General features: G+C 47.7%; 8 protein-coding genes across 8 annotated transcripts; 3 read left to right on the top strand and 5 right to left on the bottom strand.

The window, feature by feature from the left end:
* Positions 1 to 414: 414 nt before the first annotated feature.
* On the bottom strand, positions 415 to 3375 carry PAAG_08082 (plasma membrane ATPase; the record flags this gene model as incomplete). Its single annotated transcript, XM_002789969.2, has 3 exons — positions 415 to 461; positions 547 to 2875; positions 2962 to 3375. 3 exons carry the CDS (start codon positions 3373 to 3375, stop codon positions 415 to 417), a joined length of 2790 nt encoding a protein of 929 aa, XP_002790015.1.
* A 2660-nt stretch (positions 3376 to 6035) lies between these two features.
* Positions 6036 to 6441, top strand: PAAG_08081 (hypothetical protein; the record flags this gene model as incomplete). Its single annotated transcript, XM_002789968.2, has 2 exons — positions 6036 to 6153; positions 6287 to 6441. 2 exons carry the CDS (start codon positions 6036 to 6038, stop codon positions 6439 to 6441), a joined length of 273 nt encoding a protein of 90 aa, XP_002790014.2.
* Positions 6442 to 9044: 2603 nt separating this feature from the next.
* PAAG_08080 (hypothetical protein) lies at positions 9045 to 9634 on the bottom strand (the record flags this gene model as incomplete). Its single annotated transcript, XM_015846419.1, has 3 exons — positions 9045 to 9073; positions 9139 to 9425; positions 9501 to 9634. The coding sequence occupies 3 exons, from the start codon at positions 9632 to 9634 to the stop codon at positions 9045 to 9047; spliced, it is 450 nt and encodes a 149-aa protein (XP_015700854.1).
* Positions 9635 to 10918: 1284 nt separating this feature from the next.
* On the top strand, positions 10919 to 12701 carry PAAG_08079 (hypothetical protein; the record flags this gene model as incomplete). The annotated part of the gene is made up of 2 exons (XM_002789966.1): positions 10919 to 11586; positions 11810 to 12701. The coding sequence occupies 2 exons, from the start codon at positions 10919 to 10921 to the stop codon at positions 12699 to 12701; spliced, it is 1560 nt and encodes a 519-aa protein (XP_002790012.1).
* A 257-nt stretch (positions 12702 to 12958) lies between these two features.
* On the bottom strand, positions 12959 to 13460 carry PAAG_08078 (hypothetical protein; the record flags this gene model as incomplete). Its single annotated transcript, XM_002789965.2, has 2 exons — positions 12959 to 13146; positions 13424 to 13460. 2 exons carry the CDS (start codon positions 13458 to 13460, stop codon positions 12959 to 12961), a joined length of 225 nt encoding a protein of 74 aa, XP_002790011.2.
* A 2144-nt stretch (positions 13461 to 15604) lies between these two features.
* On the top strand, positions 15605 to 15898 carry PAAG_08077 (hypothetical protein; the record flags this gene model as incomplete). Its single annotated transcript, XM_015846418.1, has 2 exons — positions 15605 to 15662; positions 15777 to 15898. 2 exons carry the CDS (start codon positions 15605 to 15607, stop codon positions 15896 to 15898), a joined length of 180 nt encoding a protein of 59 aa, XP_015700853.1.
* Positions 15899 to 18632: 2734 nt separating this feature from the next.
* On the bottom strand, positions 18633 to 21937 carry PAAG_08076 (hypothetical protein; the record flags this gene model as incomplete). Its single annotated transcript, XM_015846417.1, has 8 exons — positions 18633 to 19075; positions 19136 to 19340; positions 19428 to 19596; positions 19658 to 19691; positions 19767 to 20822; positions 21039 to 21141; positions 21476 to 21721; positions 21818 to 21937. The coding sequence occupies 8 exons, from the start codon at positions 21935 to 21937 to the stop codon at positions 18633 to 18635; spliced, it is 2376 nt and encodes a 791-aa protein (XP_015700852.1).
* Positions 21938 to 22915: 978 nt separating this feature from the next.
* PAAG_08075 (citrate synthase) lies at positions 22916 to 24831 on the bottom strand (the record flags this gene model as incomplete). Its single annotated transcript, XM_002789962.2, has 8 exons — positions 22916 to 23134; positions 23218 to 23488; positions 23560 to 24115; positions 24168 to 24228; positions 24293 to 24340; positions 24402 to 24486; positions 24550 to 24614; positions 24712 to 24831. The coding sequence occupies 8 exons, from the start codon at positions 24829 to 24831 to the stop codon at positions 22916 to 22918; spliced, it is 1425 nt and encodes a 474-aa protein (XP_002790008.1).
* Positions 24832 to 25453: the final 622 nt, after the last annotated feature.

Below are 25453 nucleotides of genomic sequence, written 5' to 3'. Positions count from 1 at the left end.
TTAAAAGCGGGGAGTTGTAAAGGAGGGGGGTTAGAGGTGGTGGGGTAAGTTCATCTTTATACACAAACAATCCCTATCTCTCCAACTTAACAGAATATACATGAAACAAAAAGATAGTTTCTTTTCTTTTTCTTGCTTCCTCTTCCATTTCCCCTACCTGCAACTCAAACTGGATTAGTGTATCTTTATTTTTGTCTGTTTCCAACTCCACGATCTTTGTAGTAGCAGCATAGTAGTAGTAGTAGTAGTAGTAGTTGTTGTTGTTGTTATTGTTGTATTAAGCTTTAATTCTTGCCCACCTATATGTAATGTATGAAAAAGAGAAAAGAAAAAAAAACAAAGAAAAAAGAAAAAAAAAAGGAAAAAATCCAAATGCTCCTCTCGTTTTGAGGCGGGGTAGTAAAGAGAAGGCTTTTATGTGCTCTTCTCGTGTTGGGTGGAGACACGTTGGAGGGAAACGACTGTAAGATGAGAAGGGCGGTTATTAAAAGGGCCTTGATTGCAAAAGACGTACAAGGGGAACGAGGGAATGGAGAAGAAACATACCAAAATCCTCCAAGCTTCTCTGCTTCTGGTTCTTCTTCGGACTCTTGCCATGCATCATGTTATCAAACCCAGCACTTCCCTGAAGCAAATAGTAAATGCCTCCCAGCACACAGAAGCATCCGAACGAGAAGATCCATACTCTCACCACGGCGACGATAGAGGTCTGTCCGCCCACGAACCAACCGAACAAGGTGAAGAAGGTAGCCAGGACGTCGACGAGAAAGATGGCACCGGATAATTGCCAGGATGGGATGGAAGACCAGAATGGCCCGTTGGCGCGGGTGATGAAGATGAGCCAGTTCTCTGTCAGGGAGATCTGGAGGAATAGCACTTCGTCGCGGACACCGAAGTTCTGCACGATACCTCCGTTCTGGGTTCCGACCAACATGGTCGAGAGGGTAATCCAGGTTCCGACGGCGAGGATGATACCGAGCAGCACGGACATACCCCACAGCTTTGGCAGGTTCCACTTGACGGGTGTCTTGGAGAAGGGAGCGTTGTCGTAGGCGATGGCGAGGGTGGCGATATCAGCGAAAATAGCGATGAAGACCACCAGCTGGAGATTGAGAGAGGTGTTCAGAATGGCAATCCAGAGACCCAGGAAGATTTCGAGATGGAGGGAGAGAGCGATACGGTACACAACGTAGGCGTACATACGATGGAAAATCTGGCGGGAGGTTTTCAGCGCGTCGATGATGGCAGATAGGCCGGGAGCAAGGAAGACAATATCAGCGGCGGACCTGGCGGCATCAGATGCACCTTCAACAGCAATACCGGTATCAGCCTTCTTGAGGGACGGAGCGTCGTTAACACCGTCACCAGTCATAGCGACGAGGTAACCACGCTGTTGCAGAATTTCAACGACATTGTATTTGTGCTGGGGGAAGACTTCAGCAAATCCATCGGCGGCTTCGACAAAATCGTACACTTCAGACCCAGGCATGGTTCCTCCGCCACCGAGACCGAGACGCTCTGCGTTGTACACGTTGGTACCTAGGCCGAGTTGACGGGAAGTTTCACGGGCGATACCGACAGCGTCCCCAGTCAACATCTTGATGGAGAGACCGAGAGTTTTGGCTTCATTGATAGTCTTTGCGGTATCGTGACGGGGAGGATCCGAGCAGGGCATGATTCCGAGAATTTCCCAGGAGCCTTCACCGCGCTTGCGGGCAACACCAAGGGAACGGAAACCACGGGTAGCGAATTCAGCAACTTTGTTCTTGTAGGCATTGTCAACGTCTTCAGGGATGGCGTGGTCTTCCTCGACGGTCTTGAGCACGAAAAGAGGAGCCCCTTTAACGCAAGTAATGCGTTCACCTTGAGGAGAGATGACGACTGCGCTGACTTTCTTGGAGACTGGGTCGAAAGGGTGGAATTCGAGGACCTTGTACTGGGTGAGAACGGACTTGGCGCGGGGGTAGTATTTGAGGGACTTGAGGAAAGCCTTGTCAATGGCATCGATACCCTTCTTCTTGCGGGAAGCAGCCAAGCAAGCAGTCAACATAAGGTCATCGGGGTCAACACCGGCAACGCAGTAGGGTTCAGCGAGAGAGAGCTTGTTCTTGGTCAAGGTACCAGTCTTGTCAGAGCAGAGGATTTCGACACCAGCAAGAGACTCAATGGCGGACAGCTTCTGGACGATAGCCTTCTTCTTGGCCAGGTAGGCGGCACCGACAGCCATTGTGGTGGTGACGACAGCTGGGAGACCGACGGGGACACCGATGATCGTGATAGCCAGGGTGAACTCGAGAATTTTGACAATGCCGTTGGAGCGATAGAAGGAGGAAACCCAGACAACCAACAGAGTGAGAATGACCAAGATGAGGAGAACGGTTCCGATACCATTGAGCACTTCTGTGAAATGACCAGTTCCGGCAGAGGCAGCGTTGACGAGAGCAGCAGCACGACCGACGAAAGTGTTGTCACCGGTAGAAGTGATGACCATGAAGGCCTCACCACGCTTGACAGCGGAAGAAGCGTAGCAGGTATCGCCCTTGTGCTTGTCAACAGCAAGAGATTCGCCGGTAATAGCAGACTGATCGACCTGGAGGAAAGCGTCTTCGGTGACAATGCGGCCATCCGCTGGGATGATAGTACCCTCCTCGACCTGAAGGATATCACCAGGCACGACTTCGGGAGCTTCGACTTCTGTGAGACGGCCATTGCGAAGAACAACAGCTTTGAGGGCTAGAGTTTTCTTCAATTCGTCAACGATAGAACCGGCCTGGAATTCCTGGATGAAACCGACAGCGGCATTGAGCAATAGCAGACCGCAAATAACACCGAAATCGACCCAGTCCTCAAGACCAGCAGCGAGAATAGCAGCAGCCTGCATTGTAAACATTAATTAGTATTTGACATTGCCCATTATGGATCCATCCATCATATAGGAAATCCCAAAATTGCAAAACTCACCTCCATAACGAACTGAATCGGTCCAACGAAATAACTCAAAAACTTCAACACCAGATTTTCCTTCTCCTCCTTCATCTGATTGAGACCGTACTTCTTGCGGCGCGACAGGACCTCCTGATCCATCAGACCTCGACGCGTATCGGTTTGGAGCAGCTCCTCTGGGACCGGGCGGGCACTGCCGGTCTCACCGATCTCGTCATCCTCGATGTCCTGATGGCCATCCTCGGATTCGAGCTCCTCGATGAGGGCATCCATGTCCTCATCCTCGTCGTCATCTTCAGTGAACGCCTGCTTTTTCTCCTCGGGGACACTTTCCGTGGGTTTTCCGGGGAAAGCGCCCGAAGGGACGCTGGTTCCCAGATGGTTTGGTGGTATGTGTTGGCCGCGCGGCCCAGACGTGATGGGATCTGACATGATTGACGAAGTATTATGCGATGACAAGGGTGGTGATGGTGGAAGGTAATAACCCGAGAAGATGCGCACAATTTGGGAACTGCACGAGCCAGGTCAATTCCTCTGTTGCTGTTGTTGTTGTATCAGTAGCAGCAGTAGCAGTTTCCAGCCGGGTGTTGTTGGGGAAGCTGGGAATCCTCTTCTTCTAGAGGATGATCGCACTGGAATGGCCGTTTTAAAGCCAGCGCAATGGCGCGGGAAGAAGGGATTGAGGGGTAAGCAGATCGAAGGGAGGGTTGGAGGGAGAAGAGAGAGAAGATGAGGAGAGGAAGAGAGGAGGAGGGAGGGGGAGGAGAGTGAGGGCTACACAAGAGCACCAGCAACTACAGGGCAACGCAAGACGTGAGAAGGAGGATGTTCGAGAAGAAGAGAAGAAGGAAGCGGAAGTGGAGGGAGGCGGTTGATATATGATGAGGAATAGGAAGAGAAGATGCAGAAGAAGAAAAAAAGAAGATGAGCAGTGGATGTGGAGTGGATTCCGGGAAGGGGAAGGCAGAGTGGAGAGAGTTGGAGATGGAAGAGTGGAAGAGAGTGAGTGGTTGGTATGTGTCAATATTGTACTGTACTGTTCTTGTTCTGTTCTGTTCTGTTCTGTTCTGTTCTGTACCGTACGTACCATACAATCATAAAATATATTACACTGACAAAAAAAAAACAATATAAAAAAGAAGAAGAAGAAGAAGAAGAAGAAGAAAAAGGGTAAGACTGGGGTAAAGAGAAAGAAGGAGGCGACAATGGAAACATTACCAAGGGAAAAGACAAGCACCATCTCCCACGCGCGAAAAAAAAAAAAGGTTAAAAAAGGAAAAAACCTTAACATGACCGTACTGTAATAGCATACCGCCCGTAACTTTGGTTCTGCCCGCCCATCGCCCATCGCCCGGCAAACTCGCAAACTTGCAAACTCAAACAGACCCAGCCAATATGCGTAGCGTGCAAGCCTTGGCCCCGGGTACCCGTGGACGGCCTTTCCCAGATACAAACAAGAGAACCTAGGTAACAGGTAAATTACCCACACTCCACCCGTGTCTCCCGCTGTGGTTGTACCAACGATTTCCTTCTCTTATCACTTGAACCACTTACCACCCTCTCTGTTTTCTGTTCTCTGTCTGATTTTCTTACGGGTGACGGGTGGGGAGTCAGGCATATAAACGAGAGTGTTGTAGGAGGGTTATCAGAAACATAAGCAAAGCCCGCCCTATAGTTACTAACTTTATGCTTTTGTTAGCAGGTTTCATGAGATAATGCGATCCATGCCACCCGCACGGAGAGACCGCCATTCCTATTTTGTTTTGTTTTATTTTATTTGTTTCATTTTATTTTCATTTTCACTATTATTCTTTTCCAGTTCTTTTCTCTTCTTTCCTTCTTTTATTCTTTCGTTGGAAGCTAGACGGCGGGAAGTTGGCACACAGTGGTCAAGTTAATCTCAAGCGACTTTTTCTGGTTGGCCTTTTGCCGATGACATGACAGGTGGGGATTTTATTAACTACCCTGAGTTTGTTCCTTTCTGGGGCTATGTATATAGTTACTAATAATGAATGCATCAGCGAACTAAACCCAATCCAAAATTATCTCTCAAACTATGTAAGTAAGCCTTATTCAAATTATCTATGCTCAGCAACCACCAATTACATTACATTAAATTAGTTAAAATTTACTTGGGATGAGAGAGCATCTTGTTCTCTTAACTATATAATCAGGCATATTGCAGTGCTGCATATCATTTGTGGGGGTCCCAAGAATGGCTGGAAGCCCATGGGTTGAAACTCTGTAGACTGGATGACAGGACTGTGCAACAGGCTCAGCAGCTTTTTTATTCCCTTGTTAAACCGCCTCCATGATGAATTTTGTAGCGTGGGCGGCGCAGCACCGTAGAATGATGATGATGACGATGATGATGATGATAAGTCATATAATGTAACGTGATTCAAAACTCAATCCCCCAACTCACCAACTTCAACTACCCACCATGGCACTCAACAAAGAGATTTATACAGTTGACAATTAATCAATTAGACAGACAATTGATCTCTAAATACGCTTGCACTGGGGGGTTGCTACAGAATTCAGAGTTAATCAAGTTATGATGTGATGATTAAAAGGGTCAACAGATTTACAGATCAGAGACAATATCAACTTCTGTCAGAAATCTTCCTTACATCCATTAAAAGAACGACATTTTCTCCTTCTTTACAAATTAGCTTATCAGCTATGACTTCTCTCTAACATTTTAAATGATTCGATATTTCATTTTATTATTTAATTATTTTAATCTTCTTAACAATTGATAAGAGATCTAGCCAGACAGGAGTATCAGGAACAGGAATTTACTGCCCTTTGGGTTAAATACCGCGGCTATATCCTCATTCCCTGTCCGGCCCTTCTTCAATATTCAAGGCGGTGCAGTCTCTGTGGTTTTGTCCCGCTGCCCTTTTGCTTACCCGCGGATTTGGAAGCAGTTATTCCTTCTTGACATTTTATCGAGTGTGAAACCAGGTGGGATGTCATGAGGGAGGTTCTCATGTCTGGTCCATATAAAACACTAACTACAGAGTTACATACATACATACATACATACATACATGCATGCATGCATATAGAACATCAATCTTTTAATGATGTTCAATGTTGATGACCATGGCAAACAAGCAAAAGTAACTCCATCCCTGGTAAATTGCATTTGCATGTGGGTTCAAGCGGCACTCGGATCTGGGCGGGATCGGGCAAATGCAGTTCGTACGCATGCATGCATTTCTGTATCCCTAGTAATTTAATATTAGTTTATCATTCGTCTTTCGTCTACAGCTATTTCGATACATATTTATACACGTTTAATTGTGTGTATATATGTGCAAACTGCCCTTCACAGTCCCAGTGCCCCCAAAGTCGATGGAGTTAATAAAGCAACGAGAGCGGAGGCTGGGAGATAAATCCAATGGCCGGGCCGCCTTGAACAGCCGCTTAACAGCCACCCCACAATATCGACGAAATGTGATATCATCGTACCCACTCAGCACCATGTGAACTAAGCCCATCGACGTGATTGGACCCTACCTCGCGGGGGGGGGGGGGGAAAAAAAAAATTACAATACTCCCACAACTTCAAACAAGAACCCCCCCCCCCCCCCCCCGGTTTCTTGAGACAGATGCCCGTGGCCATGGGGCCATGACAGGTTGGCCCAGTCTTGTCATGCATGATATGTAGCAGCCTTAGGATATTAAATCATCTATTGCCACGAGCCACGACGCGTGGTTTGCGGGATTGTTGGGGGGATGATGAGGCAGTTCTATTCTATGCTTTCGTCATCGCTCGATTTCGCCTCGCGGACGACTGCCGCTGTCTTCGCAGATATATATAACTATGTATGCATGTATGTATGTGTGTGTGTGTGTGTGTGTGTATATGATGTACGATGTACGAGTGTATAGTAATTGCGTGGGTGAGGATGTGTATGCCTGCATAGCTAATAGTCACCCGTTGAAGATTGAATCACCTAACTGTAGTTAAAAAATATTTCTCCCCTCTTGACATTACTTATCTTCACCGCTTTTATTTAACCTTTTTTCGCACCTTGTCATACTTTGTAACAGTATGTACCTTACCTTTTTATATCTCCACTCCTTGTACCTAAAAATATTTCATCCTTTGAACCTTTTCAGTGGTTTAACTTTAATTGTTCCATTCTTGAATGATTCCAATGCCCGCAACGTCATCACCCGAACCATACGCCCGGGGTTTAGGGTTGCGTCGGCACAATAAACACGTGACAACAAGACATCAGATATCTGTTCCTCAAACATCATCATGCCTTTGACTTCTTTATCTTTTTTTTTTTCATCTCTTTTTTTTCAATTTCCATCCATCGCCTTTCGTCATGGAAGTATGAAAAACTTGAAAAATTTGAGGTAATTAATACCTGTTTAAGCCTGGATGGATGAACGGCGGCGCTGTTTTTATTACTCTTGAGGTCGGGCAAGGACGGGAGGGAGGTCAGATTATACCGGATTGGCTGGCGGTTTTTGGGGTTCGAGGAGGGAGGGGGGAGGAGGAGGGGGAGGGAGGGGGAAGGGGGGGCGGGGGCCGTTTTGGCTGATGCGACGTCATCGAGGGGCCGGGGCCGAGTTTCACACTCACTCAGCTACATAACACGAGACTGCGGAGTACGATGTGGCGGGTTTGTCTGAGGATGGATTGGAGGGGCTGTTTTGGAATCTTTCTGCATTGTTGGTTGGATGAGGTTTTAAATTGTACAAATCTTGTTTTCCCATGAGAACGACGGTGGAGAATGACGAGGATGAGAATGAGAGTGAGAATGTGAGAATGCGGCAAAGACTGTCAAATGTCGAACGGCTCAAATCCCTTTTTCCCCCCCTTCCTCTCTGCCTGCTGCAGGTATCAGCCAGAACCTGATCTGGTCTGTCAGTGTCCATTCGTCATCAACAAGACGAATGGCCCTTCTCTTGATAGCTGGCTCACTTACCCCTAACTATCATGTCTCCAATGAGATATTTACACCAATGGGACGTTACCCTGCAGTTTTGCTTAGGGCATTCTTCAAGAACTACGGACGACACCTGGTAGGGCCGTGGACGTGGTAGGTTTTGATGGAGATGGGTTTGCTGTGGAGATGGACGTTGAGGAGTGCAGGAGGGGGCCAGGTGTGGGGCGGAGAAGGGCAATTGTATGATCGATTACCGATTGTTGGCGTGGAAGGCGGCTATCTAGGAATGGGGAGTACGATGGTAGATGGGAATACCATCAGCAACCCACCCGTCAACTAGTTACTTAACTACTTAACCACTCAAAACAACGTTTTGTTAATGAACTGTACCTCTAGCTACCCATACAGAGCAATCCTCACCCAATTCGCACTATTTATTATTATTGCAAACCCCGGTCCTCCTGATACCCCGTCGTGCACGACATCTCCCCACTGCCCCTCCCCCCTTTTTCTCTCTCGATCGGCGCTGCTGCCTCTGCATTTACATTCCCTATATCAGCTGTAGTTGCACATATGCGCATGTACAGCTCTCTCTTGCGCTCCTTCTTTGCCCCGAACCAGTGTGGTACGGGGAGTGATGTGTCAATGCTTGGCGGGTAGGTAGAGAGATATTGGACCCAGGAATGATCCCGGACATTTGCTCGACGGGGCTTGGCGGGAGGGAGACGGAGGGAGGGCTTGGGACGTGCTATGTATGTAACTATATTACCGAGGAGGTCTTTTTCACTTTTTATTTTGTATTTTATTCTCATTTTACCGTATATACAACTATATGTATGTATGCATGTATATATATATATACACTTACATATATATATACCCTCGATTGAGATCTCGAGAAGTGGATGTGAATTCATTCATACATACATACAGAGATTCATGAAATGCGATGGCCGTAACTCCCTGCCTCTGCCCCTTTTGTAGCCCTTCCCTCTCCTACGCATATCCAGGGCGTCCCCCCCACGGAGTCCACCACACGAAAACATAGGAAAACAGGTATGGGTTTTACCAAGACACATCAGTAAATAACAATACAAGTCAAGTGCAGGCACAAGCACAGAGTTTACACTCTTCCATCCCTCCCCGCGTCGCACACAGCACAGCCGCAGCAGATCGCCAGGAGACCTACATGGACGGTCGCAGCCGCGCAGTCCCTAGGGGATCGACAGAACCGACATATACATTGGACACATAGATCCATACATGGATCCATACATACGCGGAGACGACGACGACGACGACGACGACGACGGGCACAGCCTGACGATCGCCCCTGGGGCCACCAGGGCGGGCGAGTAGCCATCGACCTGCCGGCCAGAGGACCCGCGCCAAGAAGAGGAATATTGGCTTGGCGGGGTCTTGGCGGGGTCTTGGCGGGGCGCGTGTGGCGTGCTTGCAGCGAGTTGAACCCTCCGACATTTTTCCGCCAGCCGGGGCTTGGCATGGGGATCGGCGGAGATGTGTTGGGCGGGGCTTGGGGCGTAGGCCAAAAGCTCCTTAGGCACCCTGCGCCGGGGCTCCTCTCCCCCACCCCCCGAGCGTTTGTGCCTCCGTCACCGCAATCCTTGCTCGTTCACTCACTCGCTCCCCCCATCAGGGTCGGCTGACTCAGCGGGCACGGCCGGGGAGCGCCATGACTGACCGCCACGGCGAACCCCCCCACCCCCCCCGGGCTGTCGGGACTCGCGGTCGGGCAATCGCCTCGCGCTGAGCATCCCTCTGCAGTCCCAATGATGTCGAGCAGAAAAGCAGACAGGAGTGGCTAGAAGGGGGTGTTGGTGACTTTGGTCTCGCCGGCCCCGGTGTTCGTCCTTGGTTGGGCCCGTGCAGCCCGCTGATGGAGACGATGTGTTCGCCCAGCGCACACCCAGGGTTGGCTCCCGGGTGGGGGGTGTCTCGATCCCTCCGTCTTCTTTTACCCCTCCCCCCTTCTTCAGGAGTCTCAGACCGCTTCGTTGGGGCCAGGGCTTGTGAATGCCTCCGAGGATCTGCAGAGTTTGAGAATGAAGAACTGTAGGTGCCAATGCTGGGGATATTTTGCCTCCGTTGGTTCCTTTGGTGATTTTATTTTATTTTAGTTTCGTATCACTTTTTGGCCTTCAGGGCACCCAACTGTAGCACCTTTTTAAACCATGGATAGCGTCAAAGTTTATCGGGATCTGGTTCCTGGATCGTGGTAAGAGGGAGGGGGGGGGGGGGGGGGGGGGATTTTCAGCGGAAGGTTTTTCTGCTGTTGATGTTGCTGTGCTGTGCTTGGTTGATGAATAACTAATTGTATGGCCGAGACGAGGAAGTGCCTTATCTGCCCGAGTACGAGGGCATCGGCCACCTCCAAGGTCGCTCTCAAGGTTGCCAGCCGGTGACTTTTAACTACCCGAGGTTCGGGAAGAACAAGGCAGTCTGGCGGTTCTGGACATCTTTTGCACGAACATCCCTGGGTAGCTACCGGCTCCGGCTTTGGCTTGGAGTTAAATAGATGTTCAAGGTTTGAAAGCACGCGAGTTGCCTTAGTTATCAAAAGGTAAAGCAAGATTCTCTTTCAACTCCGAGCGCTGTTCAGTGTTCTTCGCAGCTGATTTCGTGGCCCGTCAGCTCGCTCACTTATATACTGGAGCCCACGCGCTTTTCTTGTAGCGTTGAAGCTGGGCAATAACCACGCCGCTAACCATCTTATCCTGCTTTTAACCGTACTAGCCCTCAACGCCTGGCTGGATCGGGCATTAGCACTGGTGGGCAGGCTGACAGGTTGTGCCGTTGAACCAAGCGCCAGAGCCTGTCAGGCATGAGGCACTGGCTCAACCCCATCATCGTTCCCGAGTCCTGACTCTGACTCTGACTCTGGCTCTGACTCTGGCTCTGACTCTGAGTGCTCAAGGAGCCTCAGTAATCTCTAACATATCTATCTATCTTGATCTACTAGTTACTCTATGAATATGTTGATCATCAACGGATGATCCCCCATAAAGGCCTTTGACAGCTGCATAGAGATGATTATCGCCATGGCTTGCAAGCAGCAGCTCCTAGCGTTCCTGGACCGTATCGGCTGTGTTCTCATAATGTGCCTCGTCTCCCCGTTCTATGCCTGCTTCCTGATCTCATCGGCCAGGAAAAAGGCAGCAAGCGAGAGGGAGAGAAGAGAGCTCATGACCCCCGTCCTGGGGCTCACTACAACTGCCAGGAGGAGAAGGCTCTCCATTACCCCTTCCATGCTGGAGAAGGGCCAGTCCAGCCAATTTGGTGCCGACATCAAGCAAGAGAAGACTGGCTTTGGCAGGCTATTATCCAACCTGCCAGGCACAAGCGCCATCCGGGTCCTTTCTTCGTCTTCCTCCCCTTCACGGCAGGAAGAATCTCGATTCCTTACTCGATTACCGTTGGAAATTCGGCTCACGATATATCAATATGCGCTATCTACGCAGCGCGTACACGTGGTCACCATTCCGGGGAAAGTGGCTAGCGTGGCTTGCTCGGAAGGTACACGGGAAGGCTTTGTTTGCTACAATGGTAATAAACATGATTATCAGTGTCCGCCTGCTCATGTTTATCGTCCGACGACCAGGGCTGGCTGCGTAATACGTGAGCTGTCTGTGGCACCGGTGAAATTCCTCCCGAGCGCAAAGAAAGGAATTAGCGGGGCGCTGGACTTGCTATGCGTTTGTCGGCAAGTGTACGTATATTACTTACATCTCTTGCTTCCCGGTTCATATATTGTTAAGTCACTTTATTCCTATCCATATGCAGAGGATGCTTTAAAAGTGCTATATAACACCGTACATACATACCCACGTCAAAGCCCCCCCCCCCCCCCGGGGTTAGGGAGGGGGTTGGGGTTAAGCCTAGAATACTTGTCTGTCTGTCTTTCCTGAACGTCCCAACTAACATCCAACTAGCTACACAGAAGCAGTCACGGTGTTATACAAAAACATGACCTTCCAAATGGACCTGCTCACCCTATTGGGCTTCTCCATCTCCATCCCAGACCACCACCTAAAACGCATCACAAAGCTCGAAATCAGCGGGCCGCACCTCGACTACCTCGATTCATACTGTTACCTAAATAACCTCCCCTACTTCCGTCGAATTCGCCGACCGGGCGCGCACCCGTCCATCCAACATCAACACACAGCAGACAACATCAACGATAGCAGTAACGACATCCCCACACCCGCCCCGAAATCAATCCCCAAATTCTACACCCCCACCCACGATGCCTGCTTTTACAGCAGATCCGCCTTCGGGGACTTCACCATCTACAGCCCCCGCCCCCCAACCGGCTGGGAAGTAGCATGCTCCGAAGTCCTGCCCCACCTAACCTCCCTGTGCGAGCTCAAGATATCCCTCAAACGGCCCTCGGCCTTTAGTGAAAAATGCATGTCCCGCGCCACGGAGAGATATATGCTCCGCCCCCTGTGCCAGCTGAAGTTGCAGCTGCCGCGGCTACATGTTTTTGAGGTGCGGGTTGATTGGCAGGAGGGTTTGGAGGGGCAGATGTGGAGCGATGCGTGGGAGTGGCCGCATGAGACGGGGGAGGAGCAGGGGCAGGGGCAGGGGCAGGGGCAGGGGCATGACTTGGTGCGCGATGGAGTGATGATGACGGCTATGTGGAGGCCTAATGTGTTTCTTTGGGAGGAGGTTGAGAAGGTGGAGTTGATTCGGGACGGGAGGGAGGTGGGGATGGATGAGAGGTGGAATTCGTATCTGGGGGGTGTTGATGAGAGTGGGGATGGGGATGGAGAGGGTTTGTGGGACGGGGCGCCGTTTAAGTTGATTAGAACGGTGTGATGATGTTGCGATGGTGGGAAGAGAGGAAGGGAGGAAGGGAGGAAAGGGTTTGTTTGTTGTCTTCTCGTATATAGATTTATACACTTTTTCCCGACCCATCTCCGGAGGTTCGAACTATTGTACAGCACAGCACAGCATATACATACATACGACCATGAGTTATATCTGCATTTACTATAGAATCAACATACGTACACACGTTATAATAGAAGGGTCCCCCCCTCCCCTCCCCTCCCCTCCCATTCCATAACTAGGAGCTAGACCCCGCAAATACCTGATTCACAGCAAGCCGTGACCTGGAGCCAGCCAATCGTCCCATCCGCGTGCATCATTCCCTTGCCCGCCTCGAAACTCGATGAACCGCGAGCCACGAACCATGAGCCATGAACCTCAGATTGAATCGAATCGCCCGTTTGGAAGCGGGCGGTTTGACGCATATTGAGCCCTGTGCAACAGAGGTAGGTGTGTACACAACGACGGGTTATGCAGGAACTGTATAAACTTCAGAGTGGATATCTTGTTCGCGTGACCTATGCCATGCTATGCTATGTATGCACTTCAATATCGACGGGGGCTGGAACCCTATTTTTTATTATTATTATTATTATTTTTATTTCTTATAATTTATTATTATTATTATTATTATTATTATTATTATTATTATTAACTATGTCGTGGGAGAGGAATTTTCTGCAAAAATAAAAATAAACAAAAATAAATACCACTTTGCGCAACCGTGGTATCCGAGTGCGTGCGCATTGCGATGGAGGGGACGTGGCAGTCGGCTCTGCGGCATGTTGGGTGTTGCGCGGGATAATATTTGCCTCAAAACAGCGGGCGTCCAGGGGACAACCCGCTTGGCAGAGTGGTATTTGATTATTGGATTCCCTTTTATTTTTAAATTGCCGCTTTTTCGATAATACACATAACCTTTTTTTCGATTGCTCGGTATTAATGGTATTTGTATTGTATTCCTGTATCTGGTACGGAGTACGGGGTATTACGGCACGGTTTTGGCGATGAGCTCGAAATGTCACAACCAAAAACCTCTCAAGGTTATAATGACAAACGGCTAGCGGGTGAGTGAAATAATAATAAAGATACTACGAGAGCGAATACATACACACTTTAACTCGCTTGCAGCCCCCAGCTCCAGCTCCAGCTCCAGCTCCAGCTCCAGCTGCAATTGAGTTGGAGTTACTCCGTTCCATTTCAACCGTACGCAACCTCCGACAACTCAAGACAGACAGACAGACAGAACATACTCCATACGCATCGTCAATGCACAGTTCCTCCCGCGGAGCTATGTCTACAACGATCTGACAGCACGCCATAGCTCCCAGCTAGCGGACCACCCCCTGGCCTCGCGACGCCAATTTAATTAGGGGGGATACGACGGAGTAGACTCCTGAGCATAGTTTGAACGACAAAAGTGCCCCCAATGGCCAATGCATGATTTGTAACCGTTTTTTTTTTTTTTTTTTGTCCCCGTTGCAGCTTTTTAGGTGAGTTTTTCCTCCCATGTTCCCTGCTCAAAACCGATTTCCAGATGCAGCTAGAAGCGTGAAACTGGTGGCTGATCATGGCAACTTTTATGCTTTAGGCTTGGGAGGGTTCGGCTGAGGGGATAATCAGTAGATACAGATCAGGCCGAGAAGAGTGAGAGTTGCACGAAGAGAGAGAGAGAGAGAGAGAAGGGAATCGTTGTTTGCTTCAGCTTTCTTGTTTCAGACCTACGTTTCGTCTGAGAACATAATCAGAACATCTCAAACATCAGCTCGTTCGAGATCTTTCGAGTTCCCGTCAATGTTCTTCCTGAAACAGCATTCAAAGAGAGAGCTCTTTTCCCCTTCTATCCAAGCCCCGTCATCATCACCAACCCCACCCCCCCCTCTCACTCTTAACCCCCCGCGCCCAACCCATACGACGCTACCGGCCAAATGCCATACATAACTAACCAAACATCAGCGATCGCATGCATCACGATTCAATCGCCGCCTCCGTCATGGGCGTTGTTTCGGGCTGTTCTGTTTTACCCCACGATTCACGGGCGGAGAAGGAAAGAGACAATGAATGGCCTGGAGAGAAGAGAAGGCAAAAAAAAAAAAATAAAATAAAATAAAATAAAATAAATAAATAAATAAATAAAAAATAAAAAATAAAAATAAAAAAAGGAAGTTTTTCCACGTTTCTATCGGGATTCGATTGGCTTCGACATGCCGAATAGATCCACCACGATTATTATTAGGGTGATTTGGGAAGAAGGAATTGGGGTGTTCATTCTGCTAACCTTCCCAAGGCTGCTTAAATCCGCTGCGAACGACCCGGGTTCCTGTCCAGGGTGTGAATTTTTTTTTTTTTTTTTTTTTTTTTTTCCAGGATGCCTGAGGGAAAATAAGGCGGGAAATAATTGACTGAGAGGGGGGAAAGTTTTTTTTATTACAATTGGCGGTGAAGTTGTGAGCAACAAGGTGGGCCACTTTTGAGGGATAAAACTGTCATTACACGAGCTTTTTATTTTTATTTTGTCGTGGTTATTATGCCTTGACTTACTCCATACGTTGAGCTTTCTTGGGTGGTGATGATGACGGGCAGTGACAGCAAGCGAAAAAAAAAAAAAAAAAAAAAAAAAAAAAAAAAAAAAAGGAAAAAGGAAAAAGGCCAACAGCGCCGCTAGGGGGTGTGGGAAATGCCAGAATTGAATTAATCCCCGTCACTTCGAATGTCCCGCAGGAAACGAGGTTGTCTCCCGTACGTTAACTACTATCATTCATATCCCCAAGGACAATTTCGCAGCAATCCGGCAGCAACCTTTTTCCAAAAATTCAAAATCAATACAGAGATACCATTGCTCTTGAATCGATTGACCGGTAACTAATTTCTGCTCATTAAATATAGCCGCAATGACCCCTAAGCAACCAGCAATGGACCCGGAGAGAGTCCGCTCGTCTTTGGCCTCGGGTACGGAGTAAGTTCCCGCTCAGATGTAAGGCAGTTAACCTCTTCTTTGAACCCCGAGTTGTTGATGATCGCTATCTTCCTGGAGTGTGATCATATTCAACTCCCCACACACAGAACACGCAGCATCCCATCAACAAGAGGGAATTTCAGAGCTTGGAGCTTCCCCCCTTGTTTCTGTGTTCGCCCAAATCAAACACTCCCCACCTCGCCATGCGAGCGCACAGGTGAAAGCTTGATTTTAAGACGACGGTTTTCGTTGGCTTTTTTATTCTTATTTCTTCCTCTTTTTTCTTCTTTCGTTATTTCCCATTTTTATATATCTCAGTGCTGTCCTCGCGTCTGCTGTTCAACTGACCGCCTGGGCTCTCAGAGCATGTCCAATCCACGCTCATACCAACGCTATCGGCTGCAGTTGTCTCTCCGACGTTGAACGAGGAGATCCTTCTGGGTTTTGCTTACTAACTATCTTTGAATGAATGCAGAGAGTGTGCACTGTCGAAAATTTGACAGTGAGCCTGTGACAGCGTGATGAAGCAGCAGGACGCATGCGTGGGCCGCTGGCGCCGTTCAAAAAAAAAGCTTGGGAAAGCTTGGATTTTGCTCTTCCTTTTTTTTTTTTTTTTTTATTTGTGCAGGATGGTATTTTTTCCATCATCTATTAGAATAGAGGTTAGGGACAGTTTGTCCTAGGCTTCTGAAGCGGCCGTATATAAAGATGTAGAATTGTGATTCCTTTCTTTTCAAAATTAATCGTTCTTCGCATTAGGGGTGCGTGCAGGGTGTTGTTGTCGTATGATATTGTGTATATATCTTGCCCGTTGAATACTGCATAAAGTCAACATTCATACTGCGGTTATTAGATAGTTGCAAGTAAATGTTTATCAGTGCCGCATTTTATGGAACGATGTAAAAGCTGGTATTCAATAGACCCACAAGAGGTCGATGATGTAACGCTGTTAACCGTGGCTTTGATATCTCTTTTCATTCCTACGTTTCCCACCCCCCCTTTTTCGCTGGGACTGAGAGAGGATAAGTCGGAGATATATTAGTTATGCCATGCATAACACAATATCTCTTACGGTCCAATAGAGGAACCCCCCGAATTCCCGAGTGTGTTAGCTGGGCGCCTTGAATACTGTCCTCTGATCTCATGTGCAGTATTTATTCACCCTCGGCTGAGGCAGTTAGTTATGGCTGAAGCCTATCGACTTGTTTTTCTCAGACAAATAAAATCAAGTAGTAGACCTACCATACAATGACATTTCCACAACTGGCTTGTCTATTGTTCCCTTAACCTATCAAAGATATCCCCCAGACCAGCTAAACAAGAAACATATGAATCAATACAATCTTTTACCTACAACCTACTTTCCACTCAGCTCTCGCCAACGGCGAAGCCGAGTTTCGGCCCCGATTTCAGATCTTCAAATGCCGAACAAAAGAATGATGGAGAGAGATTTGTAACAGCCTCAGCCCTACAAATGTTAATTTTTCCTTGAATTTTTGTTGGAAATGTTAAAAAAAGGACGAATATTAGTGAGCAGGGCAGGAGATAAGGCTACATACATATTACCTTTGGACTTTTTTCTTGTTCGGCGCAGCGGCAATTAATACGGTGGCCAGCAGTAGCCTCCAAGATGCCGCACAACCGTTCCCTCTCTTTCAGATTTAATTCAATGTTTCAATTTCTTGATTGTGTATAAGACTATTGCTATTGCTATTGCTATTGCTATTGGGTTATGTGGGGTTTTCTCCGCTTTGTAATTTTTTTTTTTTTTTTTTTTTTTTTTTTTTTGGCAAATGTTGGTCTTCGCGGGGGATGTTATTAGTTATTTAACGAATGATAATGGGACCGAACTCACAAGGGAGTGTGTTCTTTGCACTTATGTCTTTTGAACTTTTTTGTTTAATTTAGAAAAAATATGCGAAGATATATTGTTTGATTTGATGTATCTAAGTTTATCTTTGTGGTCTGTTTATAAGGGGTCACCGTGAATGTTAAGTGGGGGTGGGGTTGACATGAAATTCTATGGTAAACGTCAGAGGAGAGATTCAGCTGGAATTGATGGTATCAGATAAAACAAAGACTGATGCTATCAGCAATACCAAATTCATAAACCTTCCTATCATTATGCTGTTTCATTAACATGTCCCTTCACTTGTGTATATGGACATTATGAAAGGTCTTTTCTGCAACCAAAGGAGGTGAAGATATTCAGGAGTCGGAACAGAGCGCAGAGGCTTAGACAAAGGAGAGTGATATGATAAGAAACCGAGCAAGTTTATCAAACATCAAAAGGAACAGATTTATGATTCTGTAATTTGTCTGTGTTCTGTGCTCAACTAGGAACAGAATTGAACTTGAAATCATAATCAGATCAGAGAACGCACCGCTCAACTCACTCATACACACAATATTGAATGGAGAGAAAGGAGCAAAAATTAAAAAATATATTAAAACAATATGGGCAAAAAAGTGAGAAGCAGAACATGAACAAAGTGAATGAGGAAATAAGAAATGAAGTGAAAACAAGAAAGAGAGCCAAACCATGGGAAGAGAAATGATTATAACTGATTTAAAGAGAGAACAGTCTTCGAAGTAGAAGAAAACATGAAGAAAAGGGGGAAATACATCATTGAAAACGTCTGCAGTACCGTGTCCCTGCCAATGAGTTGGAGTTGGGAAATCGGAGGAAAGAAATGAAATGAGACAAAGCTAAACAACATTTTAGACCAACCAAGCCGCAGTACACCACACAGTATGTATGGGGTGGGCGACCAGGAGGAAGTGAAACAAGAAACAAGAGAGGAAAGGAAAGGGGGGGGGGGGGGGGGGGGGGGGGGGAAAAAGAATCAGGATTACAACACTAAGGATAAGAAAGATTATATCAAAATATCAACACTGCACACAACAACTGCTCCTCACCTCTACCTGCTACATCCCAACCTGCATCATTCCCTGCCGACCTACTAACTCTGTCCAGGGGTCGACGACGACTCAGCAGCCTGTCCCTGTCTCTGTCCCTGTTGCCCCTGTGCACCCGCGCCAGTAGCACCTGGAAGCATAAACCCAGGTGGGAACATTGGCATACCGGGAAACGAAAAGCCAAAACCAGGCACGGGGGGAGGGACGCCGATTGCGTTTGCGTTATTGGCGCTTGAGGAGCCGTCGCACTCGCTGCGATCACCGTTACGATCGCCGCTGCCATTGCTGCCTTGCCCTCCATGGCCGTGGCCCTGGTTGTGTCCGTGACCGCCGTGACCGCCGTACCCACCGTGAGCGGGACCATGGCCGTGGCCGTCATCCATTGGGCCGCGGTTGGGACGGCGGAAGCGTTCTGGTTCCACGTTAGTACGTGTCGATTGGGGACCGCGTTTCCCGCCTTGGTCGGTGGCCATGCGTCGGCTTATAGCTGTTGGGTGTGTTAGTTTTTGTTTCGTTGTTCGTATTCAACTTGGGGTGATCTATGTACCCTTCGAAGACACGCCAGCCCCGATCTCAATATCGGGCTCTTCCACAACCATAAAACTCTCAATGGGCTTTCCGCCCGTCCCGCCGTACTCTGCGCTCAGCATCCATTTGCGGTCTGCGTCTGTGAGGCGTTCGATGGGGATGACGCTGATGCCGGTTTGGTAGTCACTGCAGTCTCGCGGGCCGAATCCGACACCCCATCGTGTCTGGTGGATGAAAGTTAGAATAAATTACTCTTCATGAGAAAGGAATTACAGGTACTAGAGGTTGTCTGGTGGCAGGCTAAAACTTACTCGTAATTGCATGTCGCCAGACTTGTACTGCTCCATCCCCTCGCGGGCTGTAACGGCGTCGCGTCTGTTGATCATCTTCACGAAAGCGTGACGCTTGTCAATGTTCACTATACATGTTTGGACGATGCCGTAGCGACCAAAAAGAGATCTTAGGTGGGATTCAGACGACCTATCCATTCCTTGTCAGTATCAAGTTCTCTGGGTCGTAAGAATAAAAAGAGTAAACTTACGTTACGCCACCGACAAAAAGGGTTCTGCTGAGAACTGTATAAAAAGCAATCTTCAGTATTATATTCACAGACGCTAATATAAAGCAAAAAAGAAGGCAGTGAGATATACCTCTAATGTTCCCCTGGCCAATCGAATAGTCCCATTCCAGAAACTTTGGTCCGGGAGGAGGAAGAGCAGTCTCCTTACGAGGAGGAGTCGGGCTTCTCCGGCGTCTCCCAGGCGGGCTGCGCTGACGATACTCACCAGGCGCCCGTCGTCCACGGGCGTCGCGGGGGTCCCGATTCCTCCCCGGAGAATCTCCATGATATTCCCCGTACACGGGGCTGTCGCGACGCCGTGGGGGGGAAACGTCACGACGTCTATCCCATCCAGGCGATCTGGAGCGGCGTCGATATCCTCCTTGCGGGGACCGTACATAGTCGTCTCGATCACTATGGTCTCTACCCCGGTGGTCTCGGTCACGATCACGTGATGATGAGTCCTGGGGTTGGGAGCCCCAGGCGTTATTCTGACTAGCGGCGGGCTGCTGGGAAAAGGCTGCTAGGGCTGCGGCAGGGTTCACGTTGGCCATGCCAGTATTTGCGGAGTTGGAGAGACTTAGAATTTGCAAAGCAGTTGCCCACTGCTCTTGAGGAATACCCTGTGCAGCCATTAGTTGAAGCAGACTTAATTGCTGCAGTGTATCTGGAGGCAGAGCCCCAGCTTGAGGCATCAGCGCGGCAAGCGGGTTTTGTGCTGCTGCAGCCGCTGCCGCTGCCGCTGCCAGGGGATTCCCAGCATTAGCTGGAGTTTGTGTTTGATTTGGAAACATATTTGGATTCTGAGCCATGTTACTCAAGCTCGCGAATTGATTTGCAATGTTGCCCACAGCATAGGGGTTTACAGCCTGCCCGTTAGGTTGTTGCGCAGCCTGGTCTACGGACGCGGGCACGGGTTGTGGAACTGAAGTCTGCGTATTATATATACTATGGGAACTAGTTTGCGCTGGTACACCTGAGGTTGATGCTGGAGCAGCTGTATTGCTTTTTGCCATATCCGCCAAGGCCTTCAAAATGCTAGAGGTATCTGGCACTGTGGCAGATGATGAGGGGGCGGCTTGCTGCGATCCGCCTATGGGGATAAAATTGGGGGCCGGTGATCCTTCGGGGGTAGTTGATTGCAGGTCTAAAAGATAATTTCATACATCAGAAAATCTGGGTTCACACATACCCTACAGATGCCTCTTCTGGCTCGTTATTTGCCTATACATTTGGCTTGATTTTGGCTTCTTTTCCCGTTTTGTTCCCATGGTGTTCTTTTAAGACATTGGGAAATTGGAAAAATGGCGAGAAAAGAAGAGATCGTTCGGTTTATAAAATCCAGGGGGAAAATATAGCTTACTTTGAGATACTGGTGCAGTTAGCTTTTCCTTGAAGGAAGAGATCATATCCGCCGGGAAGGTGTATCCACGTTCCCAAATGTCCACCAATTTCTTGATTTTGTCCTAAAAAGAGAAAACAGTTCATACGTAAGTGGGAATTATTCAGTCACGGCATGTCAAGATGCAAAATCAGAGATAATCAAAGGCCGGAAGTGAAAGAATGAGATAGTCTATGTGACCAAGTGTAAAAGAGACATAGAATATAAAACGGCAGTTTCGTGCTAAACGAATGGGAATATACGTGGAGGGGAGAATGTTTCTTCTCTAAGGTCGACGCACGGCCATCCGAAACTGATGGTATAATGCCGTTGTGCACGACTTTTTTATAATGTAATTGCAACTTGCGGCTGCTGATATTCTTCGTCTGCATTTGCATTGTGTCTAAGAGTACGCGTACCTTGTGATCCTCAGGAGCATTGTTTATGATATCAGTCATCAGGACGGGAAGCAATTCAGTCATTCTGTTAACACCAGCCGCAAATGTTCCATCTGGTGCACCGCTACCAACACTTTGACCGGCTTTCCGGGCTGATTCTAGCCAGTGTCGAGTTACAGAGTCTACGACATAGAGTACACCCAGCTTGTGTGTTGCGGGGGCTCTTTTGAAGTGGGTATATATTTTTTGAACGAGGACAGATTCGGACTGTATAGTTGAAAACATAGGATGTTAGAGTATAGCTTTGGCGTTGAGAAGGGTTGATTTTTTTTTTCTTTTGAAAGACTAGAGTTTGGGCCATACCTGTACATTGGCCGCACATAGAGCGTTGATACTTTGGACCTTGGAACCTGATGCTCCTGGGGCCTTAAGCGCTAGCATGGACTGCAGATAGCCATCTAACTCTGCTACAGCAGACGACATGGCTGGAAGGGGGTTGGGTTTCTTTAACAGTTGCTACCAGTCCAAAAATGGATAAATGACCACAAACTTGTTCCAGGTCGCAAAGAGTGGGGTAGGAAAATGATTGATTGTTCGTCCCTTTCAAATGAATTTTTTTGGACAGGTGTATAATGTTCGAGATAAATGGGTTGTTTAAAGTCGTCCAAGCCAACTTCTCTTTTTATCTACTGTACGCGAGAGCGACGTTGACGAGTAATAAGGTAAAGGCGGTGATCCAGGTAAAGCGTAGAAAGTAGTATCTAAGTGATGAGAGAAGATGATACGGAGAATCGAACTGTATGAAGGGAGTCCTGATGTTATGGTCGTGGCGTGCGAACGAGAAGTCACTACAAAGACCCAGAAAACCCTAAACCTACGACAGGCAATGTGAGTAGAGGGGCCAGAGGCGATCAACGCGAAGCAGTGAATACGAGTACAACAGCGAAATAGGCGGTACAGGGGCGCTGTGATATATAAAGAGAGATGAACGAAAGATGGATGAAGAGCAAGAAAGGTGGTGATGGATGTGGGATGGATGAGAAGAGTCGAGAGTTGTTGGATGAGGTTGAAAATTAAGAAATTGAAGTTTGAGGGGAACAGAGCCGCAAAGGAAAATCCCGTTTCTGGTGACCAGCGCTAGCCGTGTTGGGAACTCCACGTGAAATGCAAGATTTTTGCTGAGTAATCACTGAATTTCGGATGAATCCATCCTCCTAGTTTTAAACCCTCCTTGGAAAACTGGATAGAAATTTCCACATGATCCGTATCTTGATGATTTTCTTATAATAGTAGACTTTGTTTGTATAGTACATGTATAATTAAACAAAAATTTTAAATACCCCCTCAACAAAAAAGAATTTTCTCCGAAATAGGGCCACACAGAAACAAGAACAAACAAATGCTATTCTAAAGAAGAGAAAAAGATCACTTTCATGAGATGGTATTACAGGTCTATTTTTTTTACAGTTGAACACCAACAAGTTTGGCATAGTCCTCAGTGCTAAAGCTCTTGGGTCGTTCGATGGGCATTCCCAATGCACGGTCGATAATTAGCTGTGAGAGAACTCCGAGGGCCCGGGAGACGCCGAACAACACGGTATAGTAGCTGGATTCTGTCAAACCGTAATATTGAAGGAGAACTCCGGAGTGGCTGTCCACGTTAGGGTGTGGGTTGGCCGTCTTTAAATCGCGCGATTAAGTTAGTTTTGAAGTTGTAAAAAAGAAAATGTCAAATAGAGTTGGGAGGGGTGGGGGTTTCATACCTTGCCGTGCTCAGTCAGGACGCCAGGCGCAATCTTGTAAACTTGGCTAACCAGCTTGAACATAGGGTCATCGGGCAATTTGCGGAGGGCAAATTCACGTTGGCATGTGTAACGGGGGTCAGTCTTGCGGAGAACGGCGTGGCCATAGCCTGGGATAACCTGGCCGGCGTTCAGGGTGGACCAGAGGTAGTCTGTGACAGCCTTGTCGCTGACATTGTTGCCAATGGCCTTTTTCATCTTCTGAAGCCATACGAGAACTTCCTGATTGGCCCTATGGGAGTAAATTGTATTAGTAAAGGTTGTTCGCTTGATTGACGGGTTATAACTGTGTATGTAACTTACAATCCGTGAAGGGGACCTGCGAGACCATTAAGACCAGCAGCGAGAGAGAGCATAGGAGAACTCAATGCGCTTCCAACCAAATGGGTGGCGTGGGCACTGACATTTCCACCCTCATGGTCAGAGTGGATGGTCAGGTACAGGCGTATCAGCTCAACAAAGTCCTTGTTCTCTCCATATCCGAGCTGGTTGGCCAAGTTGAAACCGTAATCCTTGTCCTGCTGGACTGGCGCGACCTTGCCATCCTTGAAGACGTTGCGGTAGATCTTGGCGGCAATGGTGGGCAACTTGGCAATCAGGTCCATCGAGTCTTCGAAGGTGTACTGCCAGTAGTCCTTCTTATTGATGCCCTTGGCGTACGCTTTGGCGAAAGCAGACTCGTGTTCAAGGGCGGTGACGGCCAGGGAGAATTGCGCCATGGGGTGCAGAGTGGAGGGACAGCGGTCGATCAGCTCCTCAACGAACTTGGGCACGTCGGATCGGGCTGCCCATTCAGCAGAGAGTGCGCGGACTTGCTCCTCACTTGGGACCTCACCGGTCAAGAGCAGCCAGAAAAGACCTATCGGACCATTAGCACAAAGTCATCGCACCTGGTGTCATGTATGCAGCACCTTCTGGCAGAGGCTCCTCACCCCCAGGGGCTTTGGGGAGAAGTTTCTGACACTCAGGGATCTAGCGGAGGTATTAGCTCGTGGATTCTGATAATGATATTGAAGGATTTAGCAGGAAAACATACAGTCATGCCCCGGAAGCGAATTCCCTCCTCAGAATCGAGGACAGATCCCTTTGAACTTCGTCAGTATTTTTGATGTGACAATCCCGTAAATCCCCGGATAGATCTATACCTCCCAAACAAGCGATTTGATTCCACGAGCACCCCCATAGACTTGGCCGAGGGTAACTTCGCCTATGACCTTGCTCCCATAGTCCCTATTGACAGAGAGTCAGATCGAATTGTAGGACCGACCCAGCTAATAATTAAATCATTCATACTTTCTAAGCTTCTTTACCTTCTCAGCCTCAGCTGGGATTTTCTCTGCAAATGTATCCTTGAGGGACTAAGAACCAAAACAAAACCAGGTCAGGTCAGCGCATACATTTTAACACAGGTGAGGACTGGAAGAAGTAAATTAAGCCAAGGGAGAATTAATGAACCTTAGTTTTAGAAGAGGAGTAGTACCGCAGGCCTCTGAACGCAGCGGACTGGACAGCGGGTTTGGTGGATAAGGAGGAGGAGCGGAGAACAAGACTCCCTAATCTGAGAGAGATAACCATGATTTGGGGAAGAAAACTGCAAAAGGTCAAAACAAGAATAACCACCTATGGATTGAGAGGAGAGGAGAAAGAGATTAGAAAGAAAATAGAAAGCAAAGGAGAAGATAGAGGAGGGAGAAAGTTAAAGCAAAGTCCCGAGTTTGAAGAAAGCAAGGGAAGAAAAGTTGAAAGTTGAAGCGAAGGGAAGCATGTTTTGGCGTTAAAATACTAATTAGATTGCGTGAAGTTGGACGTTAATTAGCTGTATTCCAGATACAAACAAGCCTTTGAGCCAAAACAACCTGTTGTCTGCCGCGCTGACATCCCCATCAACCAGTTACAAATACATATGATGCCATCAGTAAGGTTTGGTGGGTCCCGGGCGTTCGTCTTGCTGAACATTGGTCATAAAATTGTTGCTTTTCTTAAATTTTATTTTTATTTATTTATTTATATATATATTTTTTGAAGAGATAAAGACACATTGTGTTGAATTAAAAAAGAAAGATCTTTTAAAAGTCTTCTGAGCAGCCATGATGTTCTGGGACATTATTTCTGCTTTCCCACAGGTTAGTAGATAATGGATGTCTTGGGCTAGTTAACTACTTAAGCCTTTCCCTTGAAATGCTCAGCTATCTCGCCT

The sequence above is a fragment of the Paracoccidioides lutzii genome (genome assembly GCF_000150705.2).
Source record: "Paracoccidioides lutzii Pb01 unplaced genomic scaffold supercont2.29, whole genome shotgun sequence".
NCBI classification, from domain to species: Eukaryota; Fungi; Ascomycota; class Eurotiomycetes; order Onygenales; family Ajellomycetaceae; genus Paracoccidioides; species Paracoccidioides lutzii.
Note: the sequence above shows the minus strand (reverse complement) of the source record. Positions and strands in the feature narration are given on the sequence as shown.